This window comes from Acartia tonsa, chromosome 3, assembly GCF_053477335.1.
Source record: "Acartia tonsa isolate MP-2025a chromosome 3, ASM5347733v1, whole genome shotgun sequence".
NCBI lineage: Eukaryota > Metazoa > Arthropoda > Copepoda > Calanoida > Acartiidae > Acartia > Acartia tonsa.
The window spans coordinates 8,424,195-8,436,954 of NC_137262.1; the positions used below are offsets into that span (position 1 = coordinate 8,424,195).

The 12,760-nt window shown below is 32.3% G+C and overlaps 1 protein-coding gene across 2 annotated transcripts in view; it reads right to left on the minus strand.

Annotated features, from left to right (window-relative positions):
- LOC145313218 (glycerophosphocholine cholinephosphodiesterase ENPP6-like) overlaps positions 1 to 9,271 on the minus strand; it is a 42,578-nt gene extending 33,307 nt beyond the window's left edge. The window contains exons 1-3 of one of the 2 annotated variants that reach the window (XM_080152515.1): positions 9,195 to 9,271; positions 8,820 to 8,975; positions 2 to 97 (exon numbers count right to left, since the gene is read on the minus strand). In XM_080152515.1, the coding sequence (XP_080008641.1) occupies positions 2 to 97; positions 8,820 to 8,969 (246 nt within the window). In that variant the 5' untranslated portion in view covers positions 8,970 to 8,975; positions 9,195 to 9,271. The remainder of the gene's footprint in view (position 1; positions 98 to 8,819; positions 8,976 to 9,194) is intronic. The other variant, XM_080152516.1, reaches the window with a different exon arrangement.
- Between the last annotated feature and the right edge of the window lie 3,489 nt (positions 9,272 to 12,760).

Genomic DNA, 12,760 nt, shown 5'->3' on the forward strand with positions numbered 1-12,760 from the left:
CATCATCATAGTCAGTGATATCGTCATCCTCATAATCATCTGGTTTGGTTGTGCTTTCAAAATCATCCATGTCATCAAGGCCAGTCATCTCCATGTTCTAGAAAACATTATCTATTAGTTTATTAATTATCATAATCATCTGGTTTGGTTGTGCTTTCAAAATCAACCATGTCATCAAGACCAGTCATCTTCATGTTCTAGAAAACAATATCTATTAGATCATCTGGTTTAGTTGTGCTTTCAAAATCATCCATGTCATCAAGACCAGTCATCTCCATATTCTAGAAAATATTATCTATTAGATCATCTGGTTTGGTTGTGCTTTCAAAATCATCCATGTCATCAAGACCAGTCATCTCCATGTTCTAGAAAACATCATCCATTAGCATATTAACAAAACTTGGTTTTGATATTGCTCTGGCTATTTGATCCCTAATATCAATATTAATTTTTTTAATGTTAAATGTTGCAGTGAGTAAGGGAGGGGACTATGGGCAAATAATTCGATTTAAGAGTTTTTGATGAAAGGCCATGAAATCCAGATTTATCAAGAAAATTTGAAGGTAATTGTAAAGGTTGTGTTAGTAAAATTTAGAAAATTATAAAATAAGAAAAAAGTTCCAAGAAAAAAAGCATTCATTTTAAAATTAGATTACCAGTATATTAGACTGACATAACCATTTTGTATTTAATTACTAGAAAATTCTCTCTAGAACTCGTTCAACCCATATTCCTAAATTTTAAATGCCACTACATACAAGCATTTAATTTATTAGGGTTCTTAGATTGTTTATTACACAAATGTTTTTATCTATAAAATGATATTTTTTGGAGAAAGGACCACCCTCAATGTCACAAAAAACGGTTTTTGATATTAAAGGCCCCCATAGGGCCTATATGAAAAATTAGAGACCATATTTCCATACAATTTGGGGTCGGAGATTCCGAATCTGGCGTCCATTTTTATGTAGCTGACCTCCTTCATGCCGAAAAACGGCGCCAAAGTTGACTACCCTTCAAAAAATCCGCGAACAACAATTTTAGCAAAATAAAAATCTACCAAACTATTTTGATCATAAGATAGATAGATAGTTAGATTTAAATAAATATAATTTTTTTTTTAGAGAGAGAGAGAGAAAAGGAGAAAGAAAGACAGAGAGAGAGAGAGAAAAGGATAAAGAAAGACAAAGAGAGAGAGAGGAAGAGAGAGAGAGAGAAAGAGAGAGAAGGAGAGACAGAGAGACAGAGCCAGAGAGAAAATGTGTTAGATAGATAAAAAGAGAAAGAGGGAGAAAAGGAGATAGAAAGAAAGAAAGAAAGAAAGAGGGGGATAATTATAAAGTGAGAGAAAGAAAAGACATTTTTTTGAGAAAATAGAAGACCTTACGTGTAATCTCCTTATAATAAAGTTTGTCTTCTTGTTTGTCTAAATGTTTGTCTATGTGTCTGTCTGTTTTTTGTCTATCTGTTTGTTTGTCTGTTTGTTTGTCTGTTTGTTTGTCTGTTTGTCTGTATGTTTGTCTGTCTGTACCGAAGGATCTCACTAAACGCTTTACAGGGTATCTTCTCATAAGTTCTGGGAATTAAAATGGATAACATCCATAAATGCCTAAAAAATGTGGGGCATTGTAACATGACAGCTAGGAAGGAAAGAGACATACGGCTAAAAATTTACAGGTACCAAAAGTTCTTTTAAATAATTATCTTGTCATTGTCTTAACCCTTCTGCATATATGCTACAGAAATGGATATAGAATACGTGTCTATTGTGACAGAGGAATTTTGTCGTCAATTTAGGTTGCTAATATATAGTTCTCAGAAATAAGTCAATACCTTCCTCCATGGTCATGGAAAGGGATGAGGTAAAGCCATAGGAGGTGATTGGGATTATAGTATACTAGCCAGCGGAGAGAAACATTTTATTCCCGTATTTTATATCAAAGTATATCCATAGCTACAGGAATCCTTTAAAAGGTTTAAATAAATAAGTTGATATTATAATTACTACTAATTACTACTACTAGTTGCTTCAACCCCAGCCTCTGGTAGAAGGACAGGAAAATAGCCTAAAACTACCCAAAGATATTAGTAAAGCTTTCCTGTAAAGTACAATCCATACAGACCAGTAATTTTAAAGTTAATTGACTTCAGACAAAGTAAAAAATATAATTTTTCGGGGGGGGTATCATTTTTCCTAGGAACTATTTCTCTTGGGAGGGTGTAGATAACCACCCCAAAATGGTTATAAACACTCCTTGGACATATAAGAAGCATCACTGTAAAGAAGAACCATATCGGTTCAGCGGTTAGCGAGATCCTTTGCTACAGACAAATAACCTTACTACTTATATAATAGAAAATACTAGCGACTACACCCCAATGCATTTGGGGGACTTGAGGTGAATGGAGGATTGAAGTCGATCACCCCCCGTTATAAATTAAGTTTTTAATAGAAAAATTCAAAAAAAATGGGGGGGATCCTTTATTCTAGTGGCAATTTCTCTTCTGAGGGTGATGTTCCCTCCCCCAAAATAGTTATAAACCTACAATGTAAAGTAGAACCATACCGGTTAAGATGTTGTTACTGGGTGTTTTTTTAATAGAACAAAAATATTGCTTAATCTAACCCACTTACTATTGACATAAATTAATGAACTATATCTTATTTTCTTCATTGGGTTGGGGAGTTTTGTATAAGAAAAAAATATTTAGCGATCTGGTGATTACAAGTAATAATATATCCAGGTTCAGGATCTACTTAGTAACATGGATGACAACAAACAAGCTGTAAACAAAATCTTGAAAAACCGAGAAAATCACTTCATGTCGGATGGACAGACAGACGGACGGACAGACATAGGAATTGTAGAGTAGCTTCGCTAAAAATATGTTGTTATCTTGTAGTTTTAATGTTATAAATGACAATATTATGTCAGCCACAACTGCTTTTATTTAAGTAAATATAAACTCTTGAAATTGCATATCTGTAGAATGTCAACATGTATGGCTGGGTATATCAATCCAGGTTCTTTAAACTTTTTCTGTCTGTCTGTCCGTCATTCCTTAACGCCATTTTCTCGGCTGCTATTGAAGATAGACATTTAAATTTTAAGTGAAGATTTTAATGGCATATGCACATCTAATCAATACATTGTTTTGTCCGTCTGTCCGTCGTTCAAAGCAAACATTATTTTTTAAGGTTTCGTGATTTACTTTAATTTTTTAATTTCTAAAGAACTGAACATCTGCCCCATAACTCACTTTGTCGGTTTGTCAATACAGTGATATTTTTCTGTTTGTAACTTAGGTTAATCATGAATAGGAATAGAGAAATTCAAGAAAATCTAAAAATCTAAAAATCGATCTAGCACTCCAATTAATACCTAAACAATTCTTAATAAAACTTGGTGAAAATATGTAAAATGTAACAAACAGGTGGACAAAACAATGTATAGATTAGATGGGCATATGTCAAAGGAAACTTCACTAAAAATTTCAGCTGTATATCTTGAATATGAGCCAAGAAAATTATGTTTCCCCCATAGCGTTACGGACTGACGGACGGACGGACTGACGGACAAAGTGAATTATAAAGTGGCTTCGCTTCTAAAAAGTATGACATCCCTTAAAGTGCATTTCTAAAATCAGAAGGAAGGACAGACGAACATTAACCCTTGTAGAGTGTTAGAACTTGTAAACAAATAAGTGTAAACAAAATTGTTCTTATTTTTGTTGCAAAATTGCGTAAATACTTACGTTCAATTTTAGGACATGATTATAAAGTTTCCTTGCTTATGATATTATACTTTGTTGTCATAGACATCATTATTCAAAAATCAGATTAATAGGATAGTTATCTTCATTCAACAATTGGTGTAAAAAAACGTAACAACCACTGATTGTAATCTACAGAAGTTTATCATCATTGGGAATGTATTTCAATGTATTAGCCATTGTCTTATCCCTTTAGATCCCTTTTTTTGATCTTTTTGTTACGTTTTCTTTATTCTCTTTCTCTCCCTTGTATTATTTCTTTCTCTCTCTCTCTATCTCTCTCTCTCATATTCTTTTTCTCTCCATCGTATTATCTCTCTCTCCTTCTCTTTCTCTCTCTTTTTTCTTTATCTATCTCACTCTCTCTCTCTTTCTCTCTTTCTCTCATTCACTCTCTCTCTCTTTCTCATCTTCTCTCTCTCTCTCTCCTTATCTCTCTTTCTCTTTCTTTTTTTCTCCTTTACTGGCTCTCTTTATCTCTCTGTCTCTCTCTCTCTCTCTTTCTTTCTCGCTTTCTCTTTCTCTCTCTCTCTCTCTTTCTATACTCTCTCTCTATGTGTTTCTTACCTTAACTTTTTCTTTCACTTTCTATTTTTCTCTCATTCATTCTCTCTTTTATTCTATTTCGCTCTATTTCTCTTCTTCTCTCTTCTTCTCTCTCTCTCTCTATCTCTCTCTCTCTCTCTATCTCTCTCTCTCTCTCCTTCTGTCTCTCTCCTTCTCTTTCTGTTTCTCTCTCTATTTCTCTCTTTCTTCCTCCTTTTCTTTCTCTCTCTCTCTCCCTCTTTCTTTTTCTATCTCTATCTCTTTCTCTCTTTCTCTCCATCTTTCTTTTTCTATCTCTTTCTCTCTCTCTCTCTCTTTTTCTCTTTCTCCTTTTCTCTCTCTCTCTCTCTCTCTCTCCCTCTTTCTCCTTTTCTCTCCCTCTCTCTCCCTCTTTCTCATTTTCGCTCTCTCTCTCTCTCCCGCTCTCTCTCTTTGTCTTTCTTTCTCTATTCTCTCTCCTCTCTCTCCTACCTTTTCTTTTAATTTCTCTCTCTATCTTTATATATTATATTATACATTTTATCTAAAAAACTTTTCTTTCTCTTCCTTTATAATTGTCTCCTTTTCTCTCTCTCTCTCAACGTTTAAGAAAGAAAAAAAAATTATATTTATTTAATCTAACTATCTATCTATCTTATGATCAAAATAATTTGTTAGATTTTTATTTTGCTAAAATTGTCATTCGCGGATTTTTCGAAGGGTAGTCAACTTTGGCGCCGTTTTTCGGCATGAAGGAGGTCAGCTACATAAAAATGGACGCCAGATTTGGAATCTCCGACCCCAAATTGTATGGAAAAATGGTCTTTAATTTTTCATATAGGCCCTATGGGGGCTATAATATCAAAAACCGTTTTTTGTGACGTTGAGGGTGGTCCTTTATTTTTTAAAACCAGCCATATCATAACAAATTCTTCCGTCTGCTATATTCAAAACTAATTCAGCGAGCAATTGTGGCATTTGATGCGCTAGTACCCAAACTCAGTCAGAAACTACTAAATTCTTGTACATTCCTTTTAAGCCAGTACCCAAAGTCTGAGACTCCTAAAAATTGAATATTCGATCCATTGTCCCCTCCCTTACCCCCTGTAAATGTTGATATACCAATTTGAAACAAGAAAAAAAATCATGTTTTAACTCACAATTTAAATAAGCATATTACAATAATACAAATTATGACTCCAACTTCTATGAGATTAGAATTTTCTCTCATTTATTAAAATCCTTTCAATTTCCTTTTAAAGTACAAAGATGATACAAATCATTTACTTACAACTAAACATTTTTGTATGACAACCACAGAAGAAATTTTAAAAAAATCATTTTCTCAGTTCAAAAATACAGGTTACACTTAATCTACTTGCATATTGCACTTTGTTTTTAAAATATTAAATAAGACTAAAAAATTCTTTTTCTCTGATAAATTAGCTACATGATAAACTACATTTAAGATAAAAGAGCATAAAATTTTTAAAATATCCTGCAATTTGTCCAACTTTCAGTGTCTAAACCGAAAATATCATCTCATTTATTTCATTTCAGGTAAGAACTATAAACAGGAGTATAGTTTATCTGCTTTTCATATGCTTGTAAAATTCATGCGTTGCTTCGCCCCTTGTACCTCAAGAGTTCTAATTGCCATAGACTGATACCTCCTTGTACATAGCAAAATTTTTGATATTTAAAAATATAAGCAAATAAACTTTTTTCTTTTTTTTGACTCAAGAATATTGTTTTCTAGTCCATAGATTATGATATAATAGTTATTTCTCGTATCGTATTATAATCGGCTTTCCGCGGATATAGAATGTACAATTATAAGATTAATACTAGTTTTTTTAGCCCCGAGGTGCCGCAGGCACCGGCTAAAAAAACTGGTTTCAATCTTATGATTGTACATTTTTATATTCGTAGAAAACTGGATAAAATACGATGCTAGAAATAGTTTTTTCGTATGGATGAGAACCGGTTCCTATCCACCGGATTCGAATGAATACGAGAATAGTTATTTCTCGCATCGTATTATAAACGGCTTTCCGCGGATATAGAATGTACAATTATGAGATTAAAACTAGTTTTTTTAGCCCCGAGGTGACGAAACAGGAGTATAGTTTATCTGCTTTTCATATGCTTGTAAAATTCATGCGTTGCTTCGCCCCTTGTACCTCAAGAGTTCTAATTGCCATAGACTGATACCTCCTTGTACATAGCAAAATTTTTGATATTTAAAAATATAAGCAAATAAACTTTTTTCTTTTTTTTGACTCAAGAATATTGTTTTCTAGTCCATAGATTATGATATAATAGTTATTTCTCGTATCGTATTATAATCGGCTTTCCGCGGATATAGAATGTACAATTATAAGATTAATACTAGTTTTTTTAGCCCCGAGGTGCCGCAGGCACCGGCTAAAAAAACTGGTTTCAATCTTATGATTGTACATTTCTATATTCGTAGAAAACTGGATATAATACGATGCTAGACATAGTTTTTTCGTATTTAGAGAACCGGTTCCTATCCACCGGATTCAAATGAATACGAGAAAACTTATTAAATATATCTGTCTTGAATAAAGAAAAAATGAAACAAAACGAATGCATGAAAACCAGTCCATTCAAATTTAGATCTTACGCATGAGAAAGAAAAGTATAGAGTTTTAAATTAAGAAAACGTTTCTTTACACAAAAGTTCGTATAGAGTTGAAATATTTTATTTTTCTTTTTTACATTACATCATAATCATGTGAACAAAACAATGCAGTTTTCCTCACAATATGAATTTTAATTTTTTCTGCTAATAAATGTTTTGTCACATAAAAATATTTATTTAACAATATAAAATTGGTTTTGTGTTTCAAATAGGAAAAAAAGTTGCAAATAAAATATTTTAAACTCAACACGAACAAATAATTTGACTACTAATGTTTCATTCAATAGAATTGAGTATATTAATATTTTTTTGTTTGTTTAGATTTATTGTGTATTTAAAGAAAGAAATCTAGAAATCAACAGAAAAAAATGAGAGAGCATTTTGTGAAATAAAAGACTTTTTTTAATTGACTGACTTTTGTCTGGAGAAAACAAAATTAACCTTGAAATGAGTAAGTTGAAAAAGTTAATACTATCCTGTTCAGGTAAATGTATACCCCTATGTAAGAAATATATTTGGGTGGTGGTTGGTGGTAGTCGAAAATATTTGTATTGCAAGAATTTTTATTTATCTTTAATCTATTACTTAAATTTTTGTAAGCATTAAATTATTAGCATTAATTAGAGAATAAGGCTTTCCCAAAATCAAGCAGACATATAAAACGTCAAGCTTTAGTCAGAAATTAGAAAATGCTAATTATTTTTATTTTGAAACAAATAAATGGGATATTGACCAATAAGATATATAAGAAATATTTGAATTTAGAAGCTAATAGCTGAAATAAAGGGATATAACAATGATATATGAATCTTTCTCTAACTTAAAAGTACAAACTGTGAAAAGAAAAGCTTGATCATATATCACGGAGACTAATGAATTAATTCCCATTTGCATTCCCCTGCTCCCTGGATTACTAGTCAGCTGGGTAAAACTATAGCACAACAGCAATGTAAGGTATTTACTTTGTTTTTAGTACACCCAGCCAGACACCTATTTAACTAAATTTTTCCACCAATAATTATTACAAACATATCTGTTATTTATCCAAAAATAGATGGGATTAATTTCTACTAATAGCTCCTTATAGTGGCTCTGTATTTGAAGGGAAAGGGAAGAGCCTAAAACCATCCCAAAACTCAAATCTAAAATTAAAGTAGCATAAAACCAAAAAAGGAGAACTCAATAAGATTAGCAATTAGTGAAATCGTAAGCCTCAGACAAAAAAATCCTTACTGCTTTATTAAAGATGTTTTTGAAGCAAGAAGTCTCTAAACTTTTGAGATGTTCTGCCTTTCAAGAATGGTTCTTACTTATTTGCTGCGTAGTTTAAGGTTATTGATAGGTTTTTAAAACCTTTTCAAATCCAAATTATTACTCATTAATTGTTTACTTAAGGAAAAATATTAATGGATATCAAAAGACTTTCTAATAAGTAGGATTTTAGTACACTCAATGAGATTCTTATCTTTGAAATCAAATTTGGCGAAATGCATGAAATATTTTGAATTACTCACAGACTAATTGTGTTGAACGACGTTATTCTTGTTAAAGCATTAATGTATGCAACTTTTAAAACAGTAGTTAGGTGGCAGGAGAAAGTTAAAAAGAAAGTAATTACTAAAGTTCATTATTAGTTTGTTGTATTTCAAATATTTTGAAAAGATATACATATGTATAATGAGGTTTGTTTACTTTTCATAATTATGACTTTCTAATATTTGAATTTATGACTTTCTACGCTATTGCTAAACTACTATAATTGAAATTAACTTCAATACTTAAACTCTTAATGTAAGTTTTAAAGATTTAAGTTGAGAAATATTATGGCTCCCCGCAGGGGTAACATGTATACCTTGTTAGCAGCTACAACTGGTGGCTTTTCAATCTGTGTTTTGGGCAGTTTGCCTTTGGTTGGATGTTTGGCATTTGGAGAGCCATTGGTCACCACCACTAGCGACACTAGCGCCAGAACGGCCACTAGCGGCAGCAGTCTAAACTGCATGCCTCACTGAATAATGATTTTTACTGTGTGTGTTGGTTTTATTGGAATATTGTTATTTAATAAAATATAGAAACAAAATATAACAATAAATTAATTGCTTAAAGAGAACAAACTATTATAACATTAATTAATAAATTAATGCTTCATTACTATAGCTTTGTTACTGTTTATTGTTGCTAAAATTTTTGCATAACATTCCTATTTACAACACACACAGACACACACCGCTGTATCACACTCACACAATAGCACAAATGTCAGCCTCTCTACTGGCCTAGGGTTCAAGCTTTTATATTTAACTGAAAAGGTAAAGTTAGAGTAAAGGGAGAGGAGGATGGGAGGGGGAGGGGGGACAGATAGCTCCCGGTCAGACTAGTAGAATATGTGAGAGTCTACGTGGTCAAAAGATTTATAGCACAGTGGAACTTTTAGGTCATTTTAAAACTATTAAAGAAAACAAAGAATAACTTTGTTGCTTTTACAGTCATTTTATAGATAAAAATAAAAAATAGCTGTATACCTTTGTATGAATATCTGCCAGTCTATTAATAAAAAATCTTAAATAGACACAGTTACATAAGTACCTCACTTCCTTGCAAAGAGACGGATTTAAACCAGGAATAAGGTATAACCAACAAACAAAATAAATCTCAAATAATATTTGGGGGGCAAAGGGAGAGGTCGTCAATTTTACGATGTGTTGTCCCCCAACGATAGCTGAAAAACATATATAGGTTTCGTGATTTTTTTCTTAGTTAATTTCGTTATTGGTATAAGCTGGATTTAAACAGTATAAATGGCCTAGCTTGTTACAATTTACAAATGGCCGAGCAAAATATATGTGGTTTTACTATAATTACATTTAAATATTACTGTGTAATAGAATTGGGAAATATATTTGAACTCTGAGAGGGGAAAATGGGAAGTAGTATTACATAAGAGGAAAGAAAAGATCTTAGAAATTCTACGCGGATTTTTCAATCTGGTCAGAACGTGTTAGAATTTTCTTTGCCTGTGTGTTTGTGGGATGCGCAGCAACTCTATAACTAACCTTCGTATTCTTGCACTTAAACTCTTAGTCAATGGTTCGTAACTACAGTAATATAAGTTTTTAAAATGTATGAGTATCTTTTAATTTTTTAATTGCTTTTCAACTTAGATGTTAGAGGCAACGATTGCGCATATTTGTTCTTGTTTGTTTACTGTATATTTGTTTGTTTGTTTGAATGCTTGTAATTTTTTGTCTGTCTGTCTGTCGGTGTGATTTTTAGCCTCGCTTTATCAGATAAGGTGCAAGATATCTTGGGCGATAACTTATTACATGTACTTCCAATTATCATTTCATAAAAATGTCTTAAAAATACTAAAAAAGACAACAAAAAAAGACTTAAAAGATAGTTTTAGATATAACACGGTTAATCATCCTATTATATTATAAAAGTAGTACCTACGTTTTTTTCTCTAAAGCTTAAGAACTCAATAAGAGCTGAATCGAATGGGTTCTCTTTTTTAGGCAAGCTTTACATATGTCCAGTGATGGTTTTAGTCCAATTTTTCTTCATATATTAGTGTTGTATGTTAAAATGGTTTTAAGCTACCCCCTATCTACTCTTTGAATACAAAGCCCATAGATGCTTCAAAGTAGCCGCTAGTTTTTCATTAAATCAAAATTAATCATTGAAAACTTTACAAGAATATTAGAACATAATTTGTAGATTGTGCTGAAAGCCACTTCAAAGGGACTGTTATAATAACCGTCAAACAGATTACCGGGCCGTCAAACAGACGAAAGCACGGACACATCCTTTTTACATTCTAGCTCCGCTATCAAAAATACCGAGCAGCATTTTATCTAGCTTAGGCTGGAGCCATATCAGAGCCGCCCAAAAGCAGCGTAAGCTCCTATTTTGTTTTAGACATGGCGTATGCTGTTTTCGTTGAATCCAGAGCTAATAAATTATATTAAGTAAAAAAAGTAGCTTGTTTTGTCAGCAACCTTATTAAACAGCATGCTACGATATAAATACTATTGACAAGAACATTTGTATATATGTAAACATTTGAAAAGCGGACGACAAACAATTTGATTGCATTGCATGGAAATGAACTGGCCTGTTAACAACACAAAAACCTAAACCTACTTTTATCATAAATGCAACATCTTTTGTATGCCGCAGTTTATGTCAAATGTTTTAAATAAAACTTACATAAAAAAGATGTTTATTGTTTGTACGGCTTAATTAATTCTTAAATGCAACCTGACGTTCGAACAGCGGCGAGTAAGTGAGATGCTACGCTTTTAAAAAGCGCGTATAATATAAAAATTGCACCTTAATGACATATGACCCTGAATTTTTATGGTTGGTAGATTTTCTCGTTGAATCATATTCTATAAATTTGCTATACATTTTATAATGTATGCTTGTTTCTATAGGTTTTCATATTAAACGGCAAATTTATTTGTTTACAACAGCGAATCTTAAATGATGATAGACGATAGTTAATGCAACCCCCAAATTATGATAAACAAAATTAATCCTTTTGTGTAAAATGATTATTGGTGGCAAAGATACCAATTAAACTCCAATAGTTTTTAAAGCCAATGCAATGGGAGTAGAAGTTTATAAACTTTGGGGACTAGTTTAATTTTCAGTAAAAGTTCCCCTCCTTCCTTCGTTAAAATATTTTTTTTTAATACACAATAAATGAAACCTTAATATGGCTTTGTCTGTAAAGAGTCGACAATAGACTTATTTCTGAAGCCTATGCGATGGATGGTCGAATTATGTATACTGCGGCTTTATTTGAATTATAAATTCTTTGCTGCGAACAGTCATCATTATTGGCGTGAAGCTCCAAAAATAGCGTTTCTGAAGATTGTTAGTTAGCTTGCAGCTGGCTGTTAAATTGTCAATTAATGTAGTCAGCTACATCTCTTTTATCTGTCTAATATTATTGGTAGGAGGGTAAAAACTACGTTGACACACACACACACACAAATTCATGCTTTTTAGATGATTAGAACAAGAACAATTATACCGTAATTAGTAGAGCTTGAAGTAACCATGTTCTTAAATTTTAGTTCACACTTTGGTCCTGTTGTTTGTTCGAAAATAAATATAAAAAAATCATTTTTAAAATTTTTTTAGGAGGGAGTGGGGTGGTGTTCCTTTAGGGTATTTTTCTTGGGGCTATTTCTCTATGGAGGGCTGAGATACCCTTCCACAAAATAGCTATAAACTGTCCCTGGACCTCTTAAAACTTTATTGAATAGAAGAACCATATCGGTCAAGCGGTAAGCAAGATCTTAGGTTACAGTCGTACAAACAGAATAATATCCTGTTACTTTGATATGAGACTAGCGGCTTCGCCCCTAGCCTCTAAGCTTTGTCCCACGAAGTAATTTAAAAAAAATAAATTTAAAAAAATTCTGGTGCTGTAAATTTATGTGCAGTAACTGCCTACAAAATTTGTTTTAGGGGGGGTCCCAACCCCAAGAAAATAGCTGAAAACCACCACAGGACCAGTAGGCATATTATCTGAAGAGTAGAGCCCAATCGGTTCAGAGGTTACTGAGATCTTAAGCTTCAGACGGACAGACAGACATCAAGTTACTTTGATTTAAGAATAACAGATACAAATAAGCTGAAATAGGAGCTGCAAACATAAAATCAAAAAGCATGCTAATGTCAACCTAAAACTCTTTACAAAGTATAAAATAGGAAGAAGAACCAAATAATAATCAATAGAATATTTAATTTTCAATGCCCAAGGATTTTCTTTCAAATTTT